Source organism: Hemicordylus capensis, chromosome 16 (assembly GCF_027244095.1).
Source record: "Hemicordylus capensis ecotype Gifberg chromosome 16, rHemCap1.1.pri, whole genome shotgun sequence".
NCBI lineage: Eukaryota > Metazoa > Chordata > Lepidosauria > Squamata > Cordylidae > Hemicordylus > Hemicordylus capensis.
Window position 1 is genome coordinate 13,571,971 of NC_069672.1, and position 24,724 is coordinate 13,596,694.

The following is a 24,724-nucleotide window of genomic DNA, read 5'->3' on the forward strand; positions in this document are numbered from 1 at the left end:
CCACCTAAAAACAGGTGTTTTGTTTTGGGTAGTTGATGTCAAATCACGAAAATTGGCATTTCTGAAAGTGTTGCCATCTTGCTTGATGTTACTAATGACAATTAAAAAGTGTGAGAAAATGCAGACTGGTGAGTAGTGGTATATTAAATCTAATTTTGTCCACGACTGGGGTACATAACTTTGTCAACTATGTTGCTCCAGCTGCTTGTGGACTACAACTCCCATAACCCCCAAGTCTGATAGAAATGTAGTCTAATACCTACAGGACTGAAATTGTGCAGCACCTAAGTCAGGGATTCCCAACCTACAGCTGCTCCAGATGTTGCTAAACTACAACTCACATCATGCCCAGCTACAATTTATTCAACATCTGGATGAGCACAGGGGTGGGAACCCATTTGAGTTTTTCACTTGCTCATTTTAGTTGTTTGGATCCAAGGGTTGCTGGATTACACACACTCCACAAGGGGGCACTTGGAAACTCTCCACACTCCAGAGACCAATCCTGTTTCCCTCCAGGCAAATGCATGAAGTGCTAGCTAACGGGAATGGGAATGCATCTTCAAGCATATATGCCTGCTGCGGGGAGGAGAGCTGGTCTTTGTGGTATGAATTGCTGCCTTTGCTAAGCAGGTTCTGTCCTGGTTTGCATTTGAATGGTATTCCCCTTAAGAGGATGAGGCCACTCCATCCTGCCTGCTTGCATGCAGGAGAGGAAAAAAAGATGTCCCTCCCTGATCTCTCCAAGATAAGGCCTTAGAGAATCCGCTGCCTGCCTGTGTAGACAGTACTGAGCTCAATGGACCAATCGTCTGGCTGGGTATAAGAAAGCTTCTTAGCTTCGTAATCAGGGCTCACATGGGCATACACAGAAGGATTCAAGTATGTCGCAAACATGAAGCAGCCCTCCCTGCAGCGAACAGCTTGCAGCCAGTGTAGACAATACTGGGCAAGTCGGCTTCCTGCGTTGCACAAGCATCAAGCCAAGCCCTGTAATAAGTGCATAAGAAACTGCAACCCATGCCTGAGTTCCCACCACACTGTTCCTCAGAACCCATGTGTCAGTACCCTCTCCAGCCCCAGATCGTTGAAGCTGGTCCCCAAGCTCAACCCAGAGGCTTCCCACAACAGACTCCAGGCCACGCCAGACGTTTCTCTTCTTTATTTACCTCACATGGAGCGCTACTATTTTTATTTTTATTTTTTGTTTCTCCTGTTTGCAGGTACCTCAGGCTGCACTGCAAGTTACATAGCTTCACACACTAAGTAGGGAAAGGGGTGGGGAGGGAGGGAGGGAGAGGAGAGGAGAGGGATATACTGGTGGGAACTTTCCGCTTTCTTCTGCAACACGGGGACTCTTTCTCCTCCTCTGTTCCGTCACTCCAAGGGAAAAGGGGGGAGGTGGTCTGTCCACAAAAAAGCAGCCAAGCGCTTTTAGAAGCAACAGGGTGGAGATGGGGGGGGGGGAGAATGAGAAAGAGGACGCACGCCAGGTGAGTGGTAGCCGTCTGTCTGTCTCCGCCGTCCAAGAGGAGAGGCCCTGCAAACTGCTCTTTTCCCCTCAGCTGCCCTTCTTTTCCAGGACACAGGTACCAAGGGAGTGGGGAGAGGAAAGGTCTAATTAGGTGACTAGTGCTTTCAACCACAACCGGAGGAGGGGGCCCTCGGCCGAGCGCCTTAGTTGACGCGGGGGTTCCTGAAGTTCCTGCCGGCAAAGCGGGCCTTGCTGCCCAGCTCCTCTTCGATCCTACAGACACACAAAGAGACAAGCTCGAGTCGGGGGGAGGCCGTTTCCGGCGGCTCGTGCAGCACCGCTTCGGATCAAGGCAAGGCAGAGGATGGGGCTGTCGCTCCGTGGTGGCACACCTGCTCTGCATGCAGAAGGTCCCAAGTTTCCTCCCTGGCAGCATCTCCAGGTAGGGGCTGGGAGAGAGACTCCCGCCTGAGACCCGGGGAGAGACGCTGCCCGTAAGAGCAGACAGTGTGCAGCTAAGCTGGAGCAAAGGTTAGACTCCGCACTAGGCAGCTTCCTAGGAGTCCAGCAATCTCAGCCATCTTTTGCGTGGCCAGGGAGAGGGGTAGAAAGCTAAGCACAGAGCTGAAATCTTGCTCCTTACACCCATGAGATCCTAGGCTTTGCAGCTCTGCCAGTGACTCCCAGCATGTTTTCAAGCTGGCCTTTGCAGCCACAAGGGCTTGAAACATGCTACGGGGAGCTCCAGTTTGCAGGAGACCAAGCTCCAAGTTTATATGCAAAGTATATAAAACATAAAAAAATATTTTATAATAATATTTATATTTAGATGCAATGTGGACACTTTCTCTTCATTGTTAATGTACCATGTTTCATTAACTAGGGGAAAAAACATGCTTTGAACAAACAGGCATAATGATACCATCCTTTGGGGTGGGTATAATCCTATTGGGGACGGGGGAAGGATTTGCTTCCAATTATGAAATTATAGCCCTGGTTGTTACAGACTTTGGCCTCTATAGAACTACACAATAGCCAGCCTTCTACTTTCAAGCAGGTAAGATAGGAGATAAAAAGGAAACATGGCGGGAGCTCATCTCTCCGCATACTCCTTACCTCAGAAGCTGGTTATATTTGGCTAGACGTTCAGATCGGCAGGGAGCACCAGTCTTGATCTGCAAAGGAAGAGATGTCTAGTAAGGAGCAGAGCCTGCAAGCTAAGCAATGCCACGTTTCTCTCTCGCGTAGGGCTTGGAAGCCCATCTCCCATCCTATGTGGGGTGAGAGGGTGCCTCTCAGATCTGCCCAGGGAAGCTATTCCCAGCTGTGGTGCCAACACCAAGGAGGCGGCCCCAACTGCGTTTTCTAGGAGAGACGAGCCTCTGATCTCAAGGCCTGAGCAGGTTCATATGGGTGACGGTAATCAGGCCTTAGGTACGATTTTTTTTACACACACACACACACACACACACACACACACCATTCATAAGGAGTGTGCTCTCAGATCATTCAAATGTAGATAAGAACTTAAGAACAGCCCTGCTGGATCAGGCCCAAGAAGGCCCATCTAGTCCAGCATCCTGCCCCACACAGTGGCCCACCAGATGCCTCTGGGAAGCCCACAGGCAAGAGGGGAGGGCATGCCCTCTCTCCTGCTGCTGCTCCCCTGCAACTGGGATTGAGAGGCATCTTGCCTCTGAAGCTGGAGAGGAGAGCTGGTCTTGTGGTAGCCAGCATGACTTGTCCCCTCAGCCAAGCAGGGTCCGCCCTGGTTGCATATGAATGGGAGACTAGAAGTGTGAGCACTGGGAGATATTCCCCTTAAGGGATGGAGCCGCTCTGGGAAAAGCAGAAGGGTCCAAGTTCCCTCCCTGGCAGCATCTCCAAGACAGGGCTGAGACAGACTCCTGTTTGCAACCTGGGAGAAGCCGCTGCCAGTCTGTGAAGAGAATACTGAGCTAGATAGACCAATGGTCTGACTCAGTATATGGCAGCTTCCTATGAGATATGTGAGTCCCAGAGAGCAGCACAAAACAGCAGAAGCGGCAGCCAAAGCATTCCTGACCATACACCAGGCCAAGGGGGAGAAATAAGTGAGTGAATGTTTACCCACGAAGTGAAGCAAGTGGTTTCCCCCAAAAAAGTTTACTATGAGCCAAGTTTTCTTTCTTCTCCTGGTAGCAACTGCTTAGACATCAGTTCTCCCCGCCCACTACACGCACCCTCAAGTGGTACAGTCCAGGAACATTTGGGCTCACTTGTCTGCTACGAGAGGAAAAAGCAACGCTCCAAACACAGCCCAACTCACCTGGCCAGTGCAGAGTCCAACCACCAGGTCGGCAATGAAGGTGTCTTCGGTCTCTCCAGAGCGGTGACTCACCATCACGCCCCACCCGTTGGACTGGGCAAGCTTGCAGCTGGAGCAGGAAGAGATGCAGAGGATGTTTAGCTTCCCATGCAGTACAAGGAGGGCTACCTTGTCACAAAATGTGTCCCGTCCCCCGCCCCTCAGCCTGCACGACCACGAGCCATACTATGGCTGGCTCCTATGTTCATGCACACACCACAATGGATTCAAGAGGGGGATTAGACAAGCTCATGGAGGAGGAGAACCCCCAAGTGGAACCTCCAAGTTCAGAGGCAGTCTAGCTCAGAATACTACATAGTAGGGCAAGGGGCATTGGCCCTGCTCATGGCCTCGCCACCAATGGAGATGGCTGCGGCCCCTTGACTTCGGAACACCCCCTGGAAGAGGTTCGTCATGCTCCCTCCCCTTCAGTGATTCTTTAAGAAAGAACCAAAGACATCTTTTTGGAGAGATTTTAATATTTTATCCCCAGTTTATATCCAGTAGACGTCTTAAGTGTTCAGCTGTTGATAGTTTAATTTCAAGTTTTTTAAAAGAAATTGCCCTGATTGTGGTTTTAATATGGTCTTTCAACTTCTTAACTGGATTGTTCTATATACTGTATCCATTTTATTAATGTTGCTCCGAGCAGTGGTGCACCAGAGGGGTGAGGTATAAATATTGTAAACAGATTTTAAGTATCCCACAGAGAAGTCGCAGCCAGCCAGAGGTGCTGAACTCCCCGCATTATCCATGAGGCTGTGGGTGATGGGAGTTGTAGTCCCAACAGCTGGAAAGCCTCAGATGGGTCACCCCCTGCCAAAGGAGTTGAAAGCACCTTCACTGCCACTGCTGAGTGTCTTATTGCAGCAGACGCCGTGCAGGACATCAAAGTCGCCAACACCCGATGGAGGCATCAAGATCTGACCATTCCCTCGCATCGCCTTCAGCCAAGGCTGCACACCTGACCGTCCGGCCCACTCCACTCACCGCCACAGGGCGGGGTGTCTTCAGCTCACCCCGACCCACGCACACAACGGCTACAATTATTTTTAAAACTGGCCGTTTGGCCTCGCAACAGCACCTCCTTGGCTTCGGCCAATTCTACCGCCTCTGGTCTCCGCCACCTAGAGGGGGCCCCTACAGAGGTCATCCAGCTCAAGGATCCTACACTCTGCACATGCCCAGAAGACTTAGGACACCTGGTAGTCATGCCGACTGAGCAGTGGCCCCTCTAATGTTTCTCATCTCTGTGCGGAATGAGTTTTGTTCTGGGCGGCAGGATCAAGGCAGTGCGCGCGCACCTGAATTCAGGGGGGGGGGGGCGTTCCTGATTCAGCCTGAGCGGGATCTAAATTGAACTGAGCAGACATCCAAAAGCTTGTGAGCGTGTGCACACCTTCAAACAGTGCTACCGAGGATCCTCCCATCTCATCCCAGCCCACCAGCTCCGGCCTCACCCCGCTCTCCGGCCTTCTTGCTCCCGAGAGACTTACGCCTGGAGCGACTCCGTGACCGAACCGATCTGGTTCACTTTGAGCAGGAGGCAGTTGCAGGATTTCTCCTCCACCGCTTTGGCGATGCGCTTCGGGTTGGTCACAGTCAGGTCGTCGCCAACCACCTGGATGCCCACGTTGGCCGTGAACTTCTTCCAAGCGGCCCAGTCGTCTTGGTCAAAGGGGTCTTCGATGGAAACCACTGAGGACAGAAGACAAGCAGCAGGTCATTACTGGCTATGGGGCAGAACATTAGGGCTCAGAATGAGATTCTTCACGTGCTGGGCACTGGCCAATCTTCCTCATCTCTCCAGAGGCAGGTAACCAATTTCCATTTAACGGAAGATGGGGAAAAACAGACTACAGAGCTCCCCCTTGCTACACAGGCAAAGAGGCACCTCTTTAAAGTTCTGCTTCTCTTACATTTTAGCAGGGGACCCTATCCAACCCCTGCACAGCATCCCTCCAGTGGCTGTTGCTGGAGTCTGCCTTAGGTTTCTTTTTAGATTTCATTTCATGCTAACTTGGCAAAGAGGCACCTTTTAACATGGTGATTCTCTTTTATTTAGCGGGGGAGAGTAACTGGCCCTCTCCACCCCCAGCACAGGACCTCCAGAGGCAGTTTCTGCAGACTGGCATCTTCGCCAGCCAGCCACTGAATCCACCTGCACCCCATCCCAACCCTCTCTCAGTTCTCACAAACAGGGTGCTGCAGAAATCCACATGCCCGGTGAGTTAAAAAGAGTCCTCATGAGCCATGTACCTACATAGCTGGACAGGTAAAATATTTTGTCTTGACTGATAAACTGAGCCAACATTTCTTCACCCCTGCACACCAACTCCCTAAGCTGCTGAGGCAGGGGATGATGGGGGTTGTAGTCCAAAACCAGGAATAAATTAAACTATATAAAACTAATTAAAATTGTGAACTGCCTTGCAAGCCTATCCCGGCTGAAAAGCAGGATATAAGTGAACAAACAGTGCTATGTTGAACATCGGCTGCTCCAGCCTTTGTGGCTGAGGAAGATGGGAGTTGTAGCCCAACAACATCTGGGGGCCCAAGGTTAAGAAAGCCTGAGCTACTCCAAGAATGGCCTATCCAAGACATCCTGAAAGACCATCAAGGGGGAATGAAGCTGAAGAGATCTTCAGATTTGAGTGTGGCCGGCAGCCAGAACCCCCAAACTACAGCTGCTCACAAGTATCTCTTGGCACTCACATGGGTAGTTCTTGACAAAGCCCTTGTACAAATCAGCCAGCTGGTCAGGAGTGATGTATCTGCTGGGGTCATCGGAGGACTTGAAGTCCAGGTCGTACTTCCCGTCGCGATAGAATTCGGAAGCTGCCACGTCCATCCCAATGACAATCTTGTCCGTGTACCCAGCCTTGCTGATGGCGGTCTTCAGCAGCTCCAGAGCTAGGGAGAGAAAGAGACGACAATCTAACCAACGTCCGCTTTAATGGCAGCTTTGTATGGATTTCACGTGAGATTTCCCTCTTGTACACTGTCCAAGTTACCAACTCATCCTGGGAGGAGCAAGGGAAGCAGAGCCGTCGGAATCACAATTTGGGTTTTAAGACAAACCTGCTGGTCTGCATGAGCACCGAGGATGCCCAACAACATGCATTTGAGGGACCAAAGGAGACAACCTTGCAAGCCATTTTACTAGCCTATTGAAAGTCATGCCCTGTCTTGGCAGGGTGGTGACTGTGGTAAGGGAAGAATATGGGAAGCTGCCATATACTGAGTCAGACCTTTGGTCCATCTAGCTCGATATTGTCTACCCAGACTGGCAGTGACTTCCCCAAGGTGGCAGGCAGGAGTCTCTCAGTCCTATCTTGGAGATGCTGCCAGGAAGGGAACTTGGGACCTAGAGGCTCTTCCCAGAGCGGCTCCATCCCTTGAGGGGAATCTCTTCCAGTGCTCACACATCTAGTCTCCCATTCATATGCAACCAGGGTGGACCTGCTTAGCTAAGGGGACAATTCATGCTCGCTGCCACAAAACCAGCTCTCTTCCCGCTTACTTCTTCAATAACAGCAGTCCTCCCAGGAAAGCTGGTTTCATTTCTCCTGGCTTTAGGTATTTACAGCCAGCATCCATATCTGTAGCAAGTCGGGGAACCCTGAGCAAGAAATCTCTTGCTTGAGGGCCTCTGTTCTTCTGATCTGTGCCACTAGGCCTGCGGGGTGCTCCAAGCAGCATACACACCCACCAATGGAGATTTTATCTACTCCTGGCTTGCACCACAAAACCCAGCCCTCATTACAGAAACCAGTTTCTTAACATGCCCTTTGAAAGTGGATTGAACTGCTGGTTTGCTGCCATATATATGGAGCCACTCCATATATATGGAGCCACTGCGTAAGTCTCTGCAAGAGAAGAAGCTTGAAAATGCCCAAATAGTGGCTGTTGCCATTTCAGAAGCCAGACAGGGAAGATTCTGTGGCCGGAGGACAAGTGGACACCAGCACACAGTTTCTTGCCAGCCCCCAGAATTAGAGAGATAGCATACGATTACAAACGACTAGCATGATTAACACAGATTGCTCCTTGGATGCAGAGCTTTGCAGAATAGGCAGCCAAGTGCCGTTCAACTTGGTTTCCTTACCTTCCTTGTTCTCCAAGATGTTGGGTGCAAAGCCACCCTCGTCCCCCACATTGGTGGCGTCCTTCCCGTACTTCTCCTTGATGACGTTCTTCAGGTTGTGGTAGACCTCGGCACCGATGCGCATGGCTTCCTTGAAGTTCTCAGCACCAATGGGGAGGATCATGAACTCCTGCATGGCCAGTTTGTTGCCCGCGTGGGAGCCGCCATTGATCACGTTGAAAGCCTTGACCGCGGGAAGACCGGACACAAAAGCAAGCACCCAGGTGGTTTGTTAAATTTCAGAAACTGTCCAACTTTGTGCAAAGAACGGACAGGACGGAGCATTCACTTCTCCCCCACCTGCCCCCAACACTACAACTCAGGTTCACCCAACAAGGATGGCAGTAGATTTGGGACAACTTCACGCAATACGTGATTAACCTATGGCAGGGTTTCTTAACCTTGGGCCCCCAGACGTTGTTGGGACTACAACTCCCAGAATCCCCAGACATGGCCTTTGTGTCTGGGGATTCTGGGAGTTGTAGTCCAACATCTGGGGGCCCCCAACGTTAAGAAACCCTGACCTAACCTACCCCTTGCCACAAGATGTAGGGAGAGCCACCAACATAGGTGACTTTAAGAAGAGTAGACAAATTCATGGAAGACAGATCAATAGCTATGAGGAAAACTAGCTAGATCCTCCATGTTCCGAGGCTGAATACCGCTGAATACCTTTTGCTCGAGGAACAGTGGTAGGAGGTGGGCTTTTACGTCCTGCAGGTGGGCTTCCCAAAGCAACCTGTTCAGCCACTACATTAAGGACGCTGGGCTACCCAGGTCTTTGGTTTGGACAACCAGACGGGTTAGAAACATCAGAATCTGCCTTGTAGAGAGCCAGACCCTTGGTCCAGCTAGATCAAAGCTGCTCAACTTCAGCCCTTCTGCAGGTTGGCCTTCAACTCCCATAATCCTTGGCTGTTGGCCATGGTGGCTGGGGATTATGGGAGCTGTAGTTCAAACACAGCTGGGTGGGGGCCTAAGTTGAGCAGGCCTGATCTAGATCAACACCGCCGACACTGACTGGCAGCAGCTCCCCCAAGGTTCCAGGCGGGAGTCTTTCCCAGCCCTACCTGGAGATGCTGCCAAGATTCAACCTGGGATCTTCTGCAGTCAAAGCAGGGGCTCTGCCACCGAGGTATGTCCCCCTCCCTCAAGCTTGAGACCCCAAATGTTGCAGACTCCCCCACCCCATCACCACCCTAGCTGCAGTTAATTGCAGTGGGGGATGGGCATTGTAGTTCAGCAACAGCTGGAGGGCCAAGGTTGGCTACCCCTGCTATAGAGCAGTTGGACTCGATGACATAAGAACATAAGAACAGCCCTGCTGGATCAGGCCCAAGGCCCATCTAGTCCAGCATCCTGTTTCGCACAGTGGCCCACCAGATGCCATTGGGAGCCTACAGTCAGGAGTTGAGGGCATGCCCTCTCACCTGCCATTACTCCCCTGCAAATGACCTTTGAGGGGCCATTTGATTTATCTATCACAATTCTGACAGATGGCTGCCGACAGGATTCCCGACTAGCTCTCCACACAACGGCTAAGCGTAGGGGAGCATCCAGAAGCTGGCACATTCCCCCCACCCCCCGCTACGAAGTGGTTTGGCCCATGCTGCCAACTCCTTCCGCTGCGTGCTAGGACTGAGCTCAGCCTAAACCACCCGAGCGGCCAAACTTACAGGGACTGGGAGGATGACGTCCTGGTTCCCAGCCAAGTCGGCAATGTGGCGGTACAAGGGGACGCCTTTCTCAGCAGCACCAGCCTTGCACACAGCCAGAGACACCCCCAGGATCGCGTTGGCGCCAAACTTGGCTGGAAGGCAAGAGGGAGAGGGGTTTGGTGCCTCTTCTCTCAGAAGGACTCCAGCTGGAAATGCAGCTTCCGTTCGCCTTGCCCACCCTCCCACCCTCATTTATTTTTAAGATGCTTATTTTGCTCGTTTTTAAGCTGTGTGAGCGGACCTTGCATTGAAGGGCACAAGTGAGATTTGCAGTCAACAGGACAGAGACCTGTTCAGCCCTCACCCCGATTTCCTCTCCTTCAGTCTTGGGGCCCTCCAGATGCTGCTGAAGCACAACTCCCAGCATCCCCAACTACAATTTATTCAGCAACATCTGGAGGATCCCTGGTTCAGAACCATTGCTCCTAGCACATGGCTCCAAAGAGGCAGGCATGTTTCGTTACCTACACTTGCCTCTGGCCGGGATGCTTTCTCTCCTAGAAATTAACCCAAACCACACAGAGACGATGAACTAGGAACACCATAAAAGATCCTGCAATTGACAGACACCAGGAGTCTTAAGGAATGGGCCAGGGGTTGGCCACTAGCCAACCAAGTGCCCGATCCAGACGTCCCCCCCACACATCCTTCATACTTTTTGCACGTCAGAATACCAGTGTGGGTGAAATACCTCCACCCTCTGGGAGTCTTGGATCAGGCAAGTTTTTCTAACTCAGGGAGGGGCTCAAACGCCCATGAAGGTGGGCAGCTTTTCCTACACCAACTCCAGAGCAAAAGAGAACAGTCACAAGAGTACATCTGATGGGCTGAGCAACGCCCTAGACTTACACTTGTTCTCTGACCCATCCATTTCCAGCATCAACTTGTCAATCTTCTCTTGCTCCACAACACTTATGTTCTGCGGGAAAAAGGGGAAGAAGAGGACCACCCATGAGTTCAAGCGCTGATGTGATCCACTGGGGAGCAACTCTAGTTTAAGCCCCTTAGGGAGCTGCCAGCCACAGTCAGGCCACCGGCCCATCTTGCTCCAGCACTGACTGGCAGCATCTCTCCAGGTGGTCTTTCCCAGCCTGCCTGGAGATGCTACCAGCTCTGCCACTGAGCTAAGCTCACCCATTAAGCGGCCTTTTAAAAGGTTTGCAACCTTAAGTGCTCTCCCCCCACCCATTAGATCCGGCCCCTGGACATTTTGGAAAGTATCAATTATGGACGCATCTAAAGGGAACCCACCCCCACCTGGTTGATCTTGGGATGCAGACACTGCAAGCAGTTTCCAGTCACAGGCCTCCTGTCCATGCACAGCTGTGCCATTCCTACAGCACTCCCCAGAATGCATGCAATGCTTCTGTGGGTCATATTCACACCCGCACACCTCAAAAGAGCCATTTCCGGCTGGCAGAAGCTTAGCGTGGTCCTTGCGTTCCGGATCCACACAGAGAACCGAGCCGACCAAGGCAAGAAACCCCAAACAGCTAGCTAAGCTTGTGCTCAAGGGTTAGCGAGAGAAAGGATGCTCCTACCTTGTTAACCAGGGCAGGTGCAATTGTTTTATTGATGTGCTCAACAGCTTTTGAGACACCTGGAAGGAACAAGCAAATCAATCACTAATCCAACCCACCCACGGCTAAAGCAGGCATTAGTAGAGGATCACTCAGAGCTGCAATCACGGGCCCCAACCACCGAGCCCTCGAGACAAAATATTAGACTGATGGAGGGGAGCCTTTAGTGAGTTTTAATTTTAGGTTTTTTTTCTCAAGAGTCGTGCTGAACCCGATTACTTCATGGGGCGGGGGAAGGAACGGTCATCGTCTAGGAATGCCTGCCAGGAGGTTAGTTCGAAAATCCATGCACGGAGAAGGTGCCAGCCTAGAGAGACAGGCTGCGCCGTGAGCGTGCATCCGTTACCTGAGTACACAATGCCGGCGCCAGGAATTCGTTAACATATTTAACGGCTCGGGAGACACCTGATGGAAACCAAGTGGACGAGGGGAGGGAAGAGAGAAAAGAGAGAGAAAGAAAAAAGGAAGAGAGATGAACGCCCACAGGAGAACACAGAAGCAGACCGTGCAAGGGAGAAGTGAGGGGTGCAGCCATGGAGATGCTTCGCAAAAAGGATCCGGGCAACCTGCCAGTGTGGAGGTCCCATAAGCAGCAGTGGGACACAAAGCAGAAAGGGTGCAAATTGGTAACCATCCATCCAAGAGGAGTAATTTAACAACTGCTCATTTCGCATCACACACCTAACCATGGTTTGCGCCAGCCATATTTCAGAAGCAAGGTTTGCATTTCCAACCACCCACCCCAAGTGTGATGCAGAGTCCATAGTTTAGAGTGGCCATCCTGCTTTCATCCTCCGTCTAATCAGTATTCCGCTTCATAATCCATCTCCATGGTGCAGCTATCCCTGGCAGAAGAGCTATGGCTGGAGCCATGGTTAGCTAAATTCGGACATCATGCTAACCATGGTTCTCTAGCTACACTATCATATCTGAATTGAGCTCTGTTCTTTCAGAAGAACAGAGTCCATCCAGTTAATTCTGAAAGGAATAAGACTATTGAGGAGAAGAGGCTGGGCCGAGAATAGTTTTTTGCTATCCCTAAATGTCTCCAAGCTCAAGCCTGAAGAGATGCGGAGAAGAGGTTCCTTGTTTGATGGATTAGGAGTTGGGAAAGTTGAACTTGCTGTAGACCAGGGATTCTCAACGTTGGGTCCCCATATGTTCTGGGACTTCAACTCCCATAATCCCCAACCAAAGGCCACTGGGACTGGGGATTATGGGAGTTGAAGTCCAAAAACATCTGGGGACCCAACGTTGAGAATCCCTGCTCTAGACAGCTGGAGCTGTCGGCTTGGAACCCAATACATTATTCAACTAAGTAGTGAGAGGCAGGGAAGAAATATGGGGCATTTAAAAGTTGTATATTTTAAATGCTCATACACTGGTGCCTGAAAATAGCACAAACCAAGTTAAGAAACTGAATTTACACCATTGTTTCTTAGGATTCCTTGGAGAGATGGGAAGCTGCTTGGACTTCAACACTGTCCAAAGTATTATCTACTCTGACTGGCAGCAGCCCTCAGGCCTATATCATCACCTACTCTGACCGGCAGCAGTTCTCAAGCAAATTCCTTCTCCATCCCTGCTACATCAGCTCTAACTAGCAATGAGGTTGAACTTGGGACCTTCTGCATGCAAAGCAGGTATGCTACCACAGAGCTTCAGCCAGTCCAGCCCTCCTCCTCCTTTCCAAAAAGCCAAGTCAGTCTTATTCTTTTACGTGTGTACTCTAGAAGTTCCCTCAAGCTGAAAAAATCAGACCCAGGCAACAGATGCTGATATTTCATGCAAGCTCAGAGCACCGAAAGCCAAGCAACCTTCTTAGCTGGAAAAAGTAAATGGATAAACAGGGGAAAGGACAATAAGAAGGCAAGAGGGGGGGAAATTAGATGCATGAAGGAAAAGAGAGCGCAGGCAGAGATATTCAGCCAAGGTGCAAGTGAATACAGTTCTCCAGCCTTATGCCGACATAATACATAACTCAGGTTTGTTTCCCTTAGCCACAGTTTACCCCCAAGTGGCCACATGGTTGGCTGTATGCCACGGCATAAAAGCACTGTTTAGAATGGGTTTACAGAATTGGGCTGCATGCACACCTAAGCAAACCCTGGTTAAGGCACAGAGAGAGAGAGTGAGTGTATGTATGTGTATGTACATCCACAAGGCTCTTTCCATCAGCCTGGCTGACCCCTTCTCTCCTGTTAACTCCAGCAGCAGTTGCTAGAGTCTCTGCATGATGCGTGTGCGTGCGTAAGTGCAACACAGACTGGCAGGCAATTTGGGACAGAGAATCAGTAGCAGCAGCACTGATGTGGCCACTTGCTTAGAAGACTTTGAAGGGGATCTGACATGTCCCTGCGGGAGGCCCAGTTTGGCATACAGATTTTTCAGTCCATCGAGGGAGGGCTCTTCTCTGCATGCTCAGTTTTTTGAGTTTCCCCAGTGACATCAGAGGCAGGGACTCTCCAGCTTGCCTATGTAATTCTGTAAGGGGCCATGGACACAGACTGTGCACCTTTCGCAACTTACCACTATGGGGTCGGGGAGGGTGGTTAGCAACTGACTGGATGCCAGCCCTCTCCATCACAAAAGGATTAGCAGCAGTCAATATTTCTGACTCTCTCTCTTTAAAAAAAGCCCTTTATTACGAGAAAATACAGAAGCTTCCCATTCAATGAGGGCAGTACAGAAAATCAAATAAACGAGAGACTCGTTTTCTCAGAGAAATATAAAGGAGTGCATTTGAATTGCTCTGGAACAGGCTTGCTCCACTCGGCCAGCCCCCACCCCAGCTGTTTTTGAACCACAACTCCCATAATCTCCAGCCACAGTGGCCAACAGCCAGGGATGCTGGAAGTTGTAGGCCAACATCTGCAGAAAGGCTGGAGTTGAGCAGCCCTGCTCAGGAATGATGTATTTACCAGAATCCAAGACTAGGGTTTTTTCCCCTCCAAGTCCTTTGCCATTAGAAATCGGGGTGGTCATCTTAAATTCAGAGTCATCTTCTCCTTGGGTGAATACGGCGCACCCCCATGCGCAATGCTCTTGCCAGTGTCTTAAAGAGTGAGCATGGTCTGCCTGCAGAAAGAGGAGCAGCCAGGCCAAGAGGGCTCTCGCGCGCCATCCTCTTGGGGGCACCTGGCCACAGTGGTCGCAAGCAGCACCAAGCTGCAAGTGGCAGAGCGAGAAGAGGCCACAGGCCAGAACGGAGACTGAGAAAGGGTCCCGGGGTCCTTGCCACCGTAGGGAGAGGAGGGCTCACCTTTCCCCAGGAAGCGGGTCTTATCATTGTCGCGAAGTTCCAGGGCTTCGTAGACGCCGGTGGAAGCACCGCTGGGAACGGCAGCTCTGAAGAGACCTGAACACAAGAAGAAGAGCCGGAACAGCACAGAAAGGTCACATTTTCTCCTGGCTTATGCCTTTTGCCCACACTCCGTAACATCTTATTTACAAGGCCACGCTGCACGACAGATGGGCAAAACCCTCTTATCTTCCCAGTTCAGAATGAGGTCACTCATTCCTTGAAAGAATTCCAAGGAAAAAAAGAGGGTTGGGATTCTTCCCAAGAGCTTGGAAAGACCTCAGTCCTTGCAGATCTAGCCATCAATCAAAGGAGAAAAGAAACCCTGGCAAACTAAAAAAATTCCCAGAGATCTTTGCACCAGGAGCTTCCATTGGTAAGCAGTCTTCTCTCTAATTTTTCTTCCATCTGTATGCGGAATGGTTTTTGTTTTGCTCTTGCAGTATCAAAGGGGTGTGCGCGCACCTGCATTCAGAGCAGGGCCTTCCTGATTCAACCTGAGCGGGATCAAAAATTGGACTGAGCGGACGTCAAAAAACACCAAACACTTGTGAGCAAGCACACATGCGCACGCCTTAGAGTGAACACCATTGGTAAGCCTTTATGGCTTGAGTAGCAATGCTTCATTCTCCTTTGCACACACTCTGGCTGGCCGATTCTTGGCCCATTTAACTCTGTTCTGTCTACTACTCTGACTAGCAGCATCTCCCCAGGGTTTCAGGTGGGTTTTCCCGAGCCCTACCTTGATGAGGCTGTAGCTCAGCGACAGAACATCTGCTTAGCATACAGAAGGCCCCGTGTTCAATCCTTGGCATACCCAGGTAGCACATGGCGAGGGCAGGGGGAGAACTCTATCTGAAACCCTGGAGAGCTGCTGCCAGTCAGAATAGACAGTAGACAGACCAAGATCTGACTCAGTAAAAGGCAGTTTCCTATGTGTCTATGCTGCCAGAGATTGTACCTGGGGTGCCTCTAATGATCCCCACTCCACTTTGGGGGACTTTTCACAGACCGAACAAGGTTGGCCCCTGACCCATGAAAACCTGATGTCAGAACAGATGGCCAGCATAGAGTTCCACAGGCCTCTAGTTTCTCCAAATCCAAGTAATTACTTCTGAAAAGCTCTCGTTAGGGAGAGCAGCTTGGCAGTCAAGCCTTAATGCTGACTGGACAGATCCCCGCTTTTCAGAGGAATGGTTTTTCACAGAGCTCTCTAGTGTATCGAGATGCCAACTTCTCTCTGCCCGCTGGGACTCCAGGCTCATTAGAATGACCCAGCCTATTTCAGCGGGGAAGGGAGGCCAAGGGCCCTATTAGTTCGCAGTGACTATTGTTTGTGCTGGTTCCGCCAGGCCGGGCCAATTCCCACTGTACACAAAGGAAACGTCCGCTCTTATAAGACACGGAGCAGCAATTCACCAAGGACGGCGGGCAGAGGAAGTGGGTTCGAGGACCTCTCGAAGGGCAACCCCAATTACAGGCGACGCCGTGGATCTGAGCGATATCCCCAAGCCCAGAAAAGCGATCATTAGGCAGTGCAGGAAGGAGGCTTGCACAGAGGAAGGAACGGAGATAGTTGCAGCTTCCTGCTAAGCAAGAGGCCGCAGAGAGAGGGCTAAAGTTGCCTGAACTGCACAGGGAGGGGCCCAGATGGGGCAAAGGCAAACCCTCCCTGTGCAGAGAAGGCCTGGCTTCAGATGCCGAGCACAGGTGAACACGCCCGGGACAGAATGTTAACAGGACTGGCTCGTGTTAGGGGAAATGCAGAACCAAATCCAAGAACGGGGGTTTCTGGCTTGCCTTGTAAGGAACCCCAACACACAAGAAGGGCTAATCGGTTCAAAGAAAGGAATTCAATAAGCGGGCAACTTGCAGTTATACAACTCATGTTTTATTCCTCCCCACCCTGTTCTGCCTATTTTATTTATCTTTGCAGTGAAAGATGGGTCAGCCTCAGGAAGGTTGAGTCTGACCCATGCTTTCCCCCACAACCTGACCAAGATGCAAGGTCAGCTAATTGCATGTGCTTACCTAGTCAGGCTAAGGAAACAGGGCGACTCAGCTGCTCTTCTACTTCCCAGGGGGCAGAGGGAGGCCTGGTCTACATGTGAGTGGAAAGGACTAAACCACTTCAGAATGGGGGGGGGGGAGATACCATTTTCCAATGCTCTCCTAAGTTACAATCACTAAGTTACAATCTGCCTTGCAAGTAGAAAACCAGCAGTGGGCTGGATCTGAACTTCTTTCCCTTATATGCTACTTTTCTGCTTGCAAGGAGCTTATAATGCAACATAACATTGGGAAAATAGCATGCACACGTGTGCACACACACTCTCTGGAGTAGTCTGGCCCATTCCAACACCAATGTCCCATGTATCAGGGATTCCCAAATGTTGACTACAACTACTCCAGCTCTCAGCTGCTGGGGTTTATGGGAGTTGTAGTCAACATCTTGGAATCCCTGTTACAGGGAACACTGCTATCCCCTGCTTGGTGATCAAAGAGGGACCTTTTAAAAGTGGCAGATTGTCTTTACTGAGCAAGGGGGGAGCAACTGGCCCTATCCATCCCCAGCACAGCATCCCTCCAGTGGCTGTTGCTGGTGTCTCTCTTATGTTACTTTTTTCAGATTCTGAGCCATTTGGGGACAAGGAGCCACCTTTATTTGATTTTTATTTCTCTATGTAGACAGCTTTAGGAACTTTTGTTGAAAAGCAGTATATAAATATTTGCCATCCTGGTAGTAGCGTCAACCACCTTAACCTGCTGCGTGCATGCACCAACCAGTTCCATGCCTACCCCTCTGATGACCCCCACCCCAATTCCCACAGCGGGGAAATGCTTGACTAACAAGCAGAAGGTCGGTACTCTATCAGGCAGCAGTGATATAGGAAGATGCTAAAAGGCATCATCTCATACTGCGCGGGAGGAGGCAATGGTCAACCCCTCCTGTATCCTACCAAAAGACTATCACAGGGCTCTGTGGGCGCCAGGAGTTTAAACCGACTTGACAGGATGCTTTACCTTTACTTGTAATTCCCAAATGCTGCCTTATCACTCCTGCCCAAGAACCCCGCCCAGGGCATTCGCCCTTGGCTGGATTCCCCACCCAGCTGCTCCCAGAGGATCCGGTTGCCAACCCGAAAGGAAGCCTTCAGCAGTTGGCCTGAATCCATCGAGGAGGGCTACAGTAATGCACTGACTTAAGCTCGCAACAGCTGGGCCGGTTTATTTTTAATCTCGGCACTCTCAAGACAAGACTTGCCAGAAGGCAGGGGCTGAAGTGTTCTCATGCCTGGCGCTGTTTAAAGACGCTTCTGCCTTGTTAGCAGCGAATGGAGAAAGCAGAAGGGGAAACTGGCAGGTTTGGGTACCCCACAGCAGGTTTTAATGCTGTTAATTAGAGAGCATGGAATTAGTTAAGAGGCGGTCCACCTTTGGGGCTCTGGCTGCTGTCGGACTACAGACCCCATCATCCCCTGCTGCTGTAGTATATTGCTGCTAGGGATGTTGGGAGCTGTGGTCCAGCAATAGCAGGAGATCCTTAGGTTGACCACTCATGAGCTGGTGTATCACAACATGGGGGGGTTGCGGTGTTTGAATGGATTAGAGAAACATACACCCTCTCCAGAGTTGTTTGGCAGATATGAATGGAGAACTAGAGGGAGGGCAGGAGAACCAAACTGGTCTCCCACTTCCTTTTGGGCACTGGAGAAGGCAGGAGGAACAAGATCCGTCACCGGACACTAGAATTTCTGGTCATCCCATGGAATGCATTAGCAAGAGATTCCAAGGCAGATCAAGAACAGACTTCTTCACGCAATGCCAGAGCTTGTGGAACTCTCTGCGACTTTAAATGCAGATTAAGATAAATTACTGGAGGAAGTGAGCTAGATCTCTCTCTCTCTGATGGTTAGTCATGAGGGCTATGTGAAACCTCCAGATACAGGAGACGTCTATTCCCAAAACCAGTTGCTGGAGTGAGGGATGGTTGCTCTGAAGTAGCAGAGCTCTGGGAGGGCTTATTTTGTTCTCCAGAGCCCAATGGCTGAAGCCACCGTAAAGATGCTCCTCCCCTCCCCAACAGCCAAGTTCTCCTTGTGTGCCACAGGAATCTGGGGTTGGGGGAGAACAGCAGGGCTGACGGCCACCACAAGCCAAGCCAAAAACCCAACAGACCTTGCTTGAGAATGCAAGGAAGAGGTTCAGTTTCCATCTGGATGGTCCTCAACAACATCTATGGAGACCCAAATGCTCTACCCTCAGGATGCAAGCGGAGCCTGGTTGGATCAGACTTGGAGGCCCACCTTGGCCAGCACCCAGTTACCAACAGTGGCTCAGCCGATACCTGCGGAAGCCAAAAAGCAGGGCAGAAAGCAGGCCAACCACTATCCCCAAACGACTCACCATTAGAGGTGAATAAGTCCACTTCAACAGTGGGATTCCCACGAGAGTCAAAGATTTCACGAGAATGGATCTTGAGAATGGACATGTTGCTGGTCTGTGGGGAGAAGAGGAGAGGGAGTTAAGCTTGCAGAAAAACAAGCCACAGGATATATGGTCCAAGAACGTGTGTGTCTCATGGCAATATACCCAAGCCACACCTCCATATGGATGCACCACACTGGACCAGTACCAAGAACGCCAAGCCTTACTAGAGCTGCGGATGTGCCTTTTAATTCCAGCTGTCTTTTGGCACAAACTATTTGGAAGTCAGCCTTCAAAGCAATATGGGTTCTTGGCATACCTGCCTTCCTGCAAAGATCACAGCAAGACTGAACAAAAGGGAAGAGACCAGTGTTGCCTGTAACAGGGATTCCCTGATGTTGCCAACTACAACTCCCATCATCCCCCACTGCAATGGCCTTTGGGTGGGGGTTATGGGAGTTGTGGTCAGCACCATCTGGGAATCTCCGTTACAGGGGAACTCTGTCTCACTTTGCTATGTTTGTAGAAGCAGAGAGAAAACTGTCTCCCTCTCTCACAGCCCTAGAACCAGGGGTCATCCCGTGAAACTGCCTGCCAGGAAGTTTAGGACAGGCAAAAGGAAAAACCTTTTCACACAGCACATAATTAGTCGATGGAATTCGCTACCATGGGATGGAATTCGCTACCATGCACCAGCTTGGATGGCTTTAAAAGGGGGCTTGGACAAATCCATAGAGGACAAGTCTATCAATGGCTAATAGCCGGATGGCTATGGGCTGTCTCTAGGCTCAAAGGTAAGATGCCTCTAAATATGGGTTGCAGGGGAGGAACAGCAGGAGAGAGGGCATGCCCTCACCTCTTGCCTGTGGGCTCCCCAGAGGCATCTGGTGGGCCACTGTGTGAAACAGGATGCTGGACTAGAGAGGCCTCCTTGGGCCTGATCCAGCAGGGCTGCTCTTATGTAGATCAGTGACTACAGTGGCTTTTGCAGGAAGTGAGCTGTTATTATGAACATAACCTGCATCCTTCAAAAAACAAACAAACAAACAAACTACACAGAGAAGGCAAAAGCCCCCAAATCCTAGCATACTCACTACACACCAGCCCAGCTGTCTAACAAGCCAATACGGAAGAAGCAGCATTAATATTATCCAGCTGTCCTTGAGCGGTGACCTCCTCCCCGCAAGCCCCTCCCTTTCCTGCACAGCCTGGTAGCTGCGTTTACAGCACTGCAGCTCCAGGACTGCACCAAGCAGGCTCGTCTTTTAACCTCTTAGGCTCTCCATTCCCCTCCATTCTTCCTTCTCCCCCATTTGTCTCTTTGGGATCAGACTTGTGGCGCTTTCTGGACTAGTTCTGGGAAAGAAGTCACCCCGAAATCAGACACCTCCTCCCGTTTAAACTTGCATTTCACTTTTAAGGAGTTGCCCCAGTAGGTAAGGAGAGGGGGAGAAGTTGCAGCATCAGCTGATCAGGCAGACGGCGCATATCCCAGAGAGTTCTGTTACACCACCCCCCAACGGAATTTAGCATGCGGGTAATCTGAAATCCATGCACCCTCCATCAGAGAAGCTGGAAGGGAGTACTAGAGCTTACATCAGTACAGATCAGAGCTGCAGACTGGTTGGGCAGAGAAAGAACTGAGCTCAGGGCAGACAGCTCTGGAATGTTAAAAAAAAAAGAGAGAGACTGCCGGACTCGTGCCTCAATCTGTGGTTTTGGAAAGCAGAAATCACAATTTCCTGCCTGTCCCAAGATGCCTGAACCTGCCCTGTGACTCAGCATTTCACGTAACTGACAAAAATTGTTTAAGAAGCCAGCTCTGAGAAAGGGGATGACTCAGTTTCCCTCTTCTCAACACTGGCACGTCCGTCCGGAACAGATTTTGTTCTTTTAAGTGCCAGCTGTCTGCTCTCCCTGCTTGGGAGAAGTTTTCTCATTCTGCAAGCGTCCGCTTGAACGCTACAGAGCAACCCAGAGTTAAAAAAAAAAAGTGCAAAAATTAATTAAGTGAAAAACTCAGCAAGTACACTGGTTTATTCAAAGCAAGGCTGGGTCAGGTAGAGATGTGGAGGCTTAGAAAAACAAGCCAGAAAAGGAGAGCCCCCTGGGAAAAGATTTCCAGGGGAAGTCCCCCCCCCATTTTTTCCTGGAAAATTATCTTCCAGGAAAATGGGGGGGGGGGGCAATGTTGTGATTTGCCCCAGGCCTTCACATCTCTACAATCAGGCTCCTCCTCATCTCCCAGGACCACCCCACCCCACTTCTATTCTTCTGCCTACGCTTACAGGGGATTTTCCCTCTCCAAAACAACTTAAAATGCCTTCCACAGATGCAGCAAAGTGAGACTGAAGGCTGCAGACACTTGAACACATGTATGAATATGTGGAAAGAATTCCCTGAGAGCAGGAAGTGAGCACTGCAAGGAGCAACCCCGGCTAGGAATGCACTAGTTTTCTTTTTGCAGGGAGGCTTTCATATAAGGGCACTTTCCAAAAAGGGCAGACCCTACCAGAGGTCTGAAATGGCAGAACTGCTGGTCTGGGGTCGCTCTTTGGTTGCTCTCCACAGCCAAGGGCTCCCAACAAGCAGAAAGCTAACAAAAAGCAGGGAGTGAGCAGGGCCAGAAGCTCTCCCCTGATGGATTAGCTTTCTGCTTTCAAGGAGAGTTCAAGGCACGATAAATATACTAAATATAAATAAGCAAGTGGAGTTTGTGATCAGCCTGCTGTCTGGTTGTCTGCGACAAGCAGAAATTGCCTCCAAGTCATAAATAGATTCCTTTTTGCTCTCAGGCCGTCTGTGTGCCAAAAATATCTTATGCTGGAATATGTGGGGCAGGGAAGGCATGCCAATATAGGTTTACAGACTTCCGAGAACATTTCACAACGTTACTGTAAGCAACCTGGGCAGGGACTGTACTACCCTTCACTCACTTACCACATGAGGGGTTTTTTTTTTAGATGCATCTCTTAAATAATAAAAAAATAGACTTGTAGATAGCAAGTGGGGTCATAGCTTGGTGGCAGAGTATCTGCTTTGCATGCAGAAGGTTCCAGGTCCCCTCCCTGGCAGCATCTCCAAGATAGGGCTGAGAGGGACTCCCGCCTGCAACCTTGGAGAGGCCGCTGCCAGTCAGTGTAGAGACACTGTGCTAGGCTCTCCTGGGCCTGACTCAGGAGGCAGCTTCCTAGGAAAGGATTTAAAATTCCGTATTTGTGAACAGGGAGGATGAAGGACAGTTGCAGACTGTCGCAAGAGGAGAAGGTCCAGCTCAAGCCATACTGTGCAACAGACAGAGTTAATCATTACATAAGTTGTACAGATATCATCATCATTCAAGATGTCGCTTAATTTTTTTTTAGAGCAACTTATGTCTGAAGAGGCCATACCAGGTGCCATTTCCAGTGGAGGAAAGGGCAGACAAACCCCCCACCACCATACACACACACCCCAAGAGAAACCAGCCCTGAACTAGGTCCCTTTGCTGAAACTCCATGATGCAAAATCCTCCTACTCAATAGAGACAAGTATCAACTAGAGAAGGGAGGAAGTTAGCTATGGTATGAACCAGAGCCTTTTTTTAAAAAACACCCCTTCCTTCCTTGAGTGAGCACATGGCTGCAACGTTCTGTGTCACCCGGCAACTGCCACCCCCATAAATCAAGGCTTGGCTTCGTGACACCAAGCATGGCCTAGATGGAAGGAGGAAGCTGCCTGGTCGCCATCTCATCTCCCAGCCCAGTTGCCAGAAGGCCTCTGGGTAGTTTCCTTTCTCGGGCTGCTAGGGGACATTATTTCGGGCATTATATAACGCTTCTACATTAAGATACACTCCTCAACGCAGAATTCCAGAGGAGGCATCGAGAGCCCTAGGAGCAGAGGCATCCGGCAAGAAGAAGAAACCAGCCAGAGAGTCCTTCCCCCTTGATGCTCAACAACATGAACCGGAGTCGTCGTCCTCTGAGCAAGTGACACCCACAGGGCTGGCAGCAGGGAAAGTGGGGCCCCGCACACATTTTGGAATCCTTGCAGTTCAAGGGAGCCCCTCGCACTACCACCCCCAGCTCTGCAAGGCCAAAAGGTGTGCCCAGCAAGCAGGCAACCGGGTTCCCCGGTCTGCAAGAGGCAGAAGCATGGCCTGGCCACTCACCAGGGCATGGGAGGCTCAGGTTTTTATTCACTCCACACATGCCACAATCTCAGCTTTTGCAACCGTGAACCAAACATACCACCCCTTTAAAAGGATCTGGGGGAGCGAGACCCCCCAAGGGAGCAAGAAGGCAAAGCCACAGCACCCTCTCCTTGGCAAACGGCACCACCCGATCTCACCCCGCTGCCCAGTTTTTTCTTTCCCAAGGGGACTGAGGCACCTCCCCCCCCCACCTCCTCCCTGGACCTCAGCTTGATCCGCCCCCCGCGCCTCCCCACCCCTTTTCAACAGCTCCCAATGCCCTCTAGTCACTTCGGGCCTTCTTGGGCCGCGATGCCGGCCTGGAAGATGAGAGGCTGCACCCACGTGCGGACACCTTAAGGCCAGGATGTCTGGGGAACGGGCGCGGGGGTACCCTCAAGCATGGCCCTTCGCTCCTTCCAATGGAAGGGCCCTTCCTTGGAACCTCCAAATCCTTTAGGGCAGGCCTGGGGTCGCCAAGAGCCAGCCTTGCTCGCCAAGAGAGACTGCTGCTGCTGCTGCTGCAAGCAGCTCAGATTGCGGGGATGTGGGGTGGGCGGGGGGGAGAAAGATACCTTTAAACCAATATCGGGAAAGGAATCTATCCGGTGGGAGCGGGGAGCCCCATGCTGGCCTCCAAGCAGAGCTCAACCTGGCTCGAGGCAGCCTTTATTCGCCCTCCAGCGCTTTCCCCCCGGCCCCATTTCCTTCCTCCCCCCTCCCCGCGCCCAAAGGTGGATTTTTGCAAAAATGTTGCCAACACGCCCTCCCTCTCCGCACGCAACAAGCTTTCCTGCCCCCAAGGAAGGGCAGGGGGGAAAGGAGCGACGCAGCGGCTGAGAAGCCGCCCCTCCCTCCTCCCCACTTACCTGCGGCTAAACTGGGGGGGGGGAGGAGGAGGGCACTAAAAGCACCTGCAACAAGAAAAAGGAGAAAACAGTGACACCCCACCAAAGAGGCAAGAAGATAAAAGTTAGGACACTAACTGGAGAGAGAGAGAGAGAGTAGAGGAGGCACCACGCAGCTGCAGGTCACGCTTCCAAGCGACTGAGGAAGAAAAGCCCCCGCTCGCGCTGAGCTATAGCCGGGTCCATGCAGATGAGGGGCCCCACCGAGGCCTCTCATTGGCCGGCCCGGCTCCCCCCGGCCTTCCCCTGATTGGTCGGGAGGGGCCTCGCGCTAGGCTCGGCCTTCTGGCGCGTGCGCTACGTGCCCAGGCGGCCTCTTTTGCTGAAGGCTAGGGTTTGGTGTTTTTTCTTTCTTTTCTTTTCTTCCCCACTTCCTCCAAGGGGTGGAAAATCCCCGCTGTTGAAAACGCAGGAAAGGATGCTCGGCGCGGCGCATTCTTCTCCCACCTCGCGCTCTCTCTCTCTCTCTCTGCCTCATATCTGCTGCACTACATAGGAAGCTGCCATATCCTGAGTCAGACCCTTGGTCTATCTAGCTCAGTATTGTCTTCACAGACTGGCAGCGGCTTCTCCCAGGCTGCAGGCAGGAATCTCTCTCAGCCCGATCTTGGAGATGCTGCCAGGGAGGGAACTTGGAACCTTCTGCT

General features: G+C 51.2%; 1 protein-coding gene across 3 annotated transcripts; it reads right to left on the minus strand.

The window, feature by feature from the left end:
* Positions 1 to 1,147: 1,147 nt before the first annotated feature.
* On the minus strand, positions 1,148 to 24,294 carry ENO1 (enolase 1). 3 transcript variants are annotated; one of them, XM_053280785.1, is made up of 12 exons: positions 24,156 to 24,294; positions 18,975 to 19,068; positions 14,529 to 14,624; positions 11,228 to 11,286; positions 10,536 to 10,605; positions 9,645 to 9,778; positions 7,930 to 8,152; positions 6,537 to 6,734; positions 5,318 to 5,519; positions 3,783 to 3,891; positions 2,591 to 2,649; positions 1,148 to 1,747 (listed from the first exon to the last, which is right to left on the minus strand). In XM_053280785.1, the coding sequence occupies exons 2-12, from the start codon at positions 19,057 to 19,059 to the stop codon at positions 1,678 to 1,680; spliced, it is 1,305 nt and encodes a 434-aa protein (XP_053136760.1). In that variant the 5' UTR covers positions 19,060 to 19,068; positions 24,156 to 24,294; the 3' UTR covers positions 1,148 to 1,677. The 3 variants fall into 3 exon arrangements, with proteins under 3 accessions (XP_053136760.1, XP_053136761.1, XP_053136762.1); XM_053280786.1 differs by lacking the exon at positions 11,228 to 11,286 and adding an exon at positions 11,613 to 11,671; XM_053280787.1 differs by lacking the exon at positions 24,156 to 24,294 and adding an exon at positions 23,745 to 23,763.
* Between the last annotated feature and the right edge of the window lie 430 nt (positions 24,295 to 24,724).

Coding starts and splice junctions, on each gene's coding strand:
- ENO1 (XM_053280785.1), bottom strand. CDS start 19,059: ATGTCCATTCTCAAGATCCATTCTCGTGAAATCTTTGACTCTCGTGGG. Junction 5,520..6,536: donor CTTTGTCAAGAACTACCCAT/GTGAGTGCCAAG, acceptor TTCTGTCCTCAG/TGGTTTCCATCGAAGACCCC. Junction 1,748..2,590: donor AAATATAACCAGCTTCTGAG/GTAAGGAGTATG, acceptor GTGTGTCTGTAG/GATCGAAGAGGAGCTGGGCA.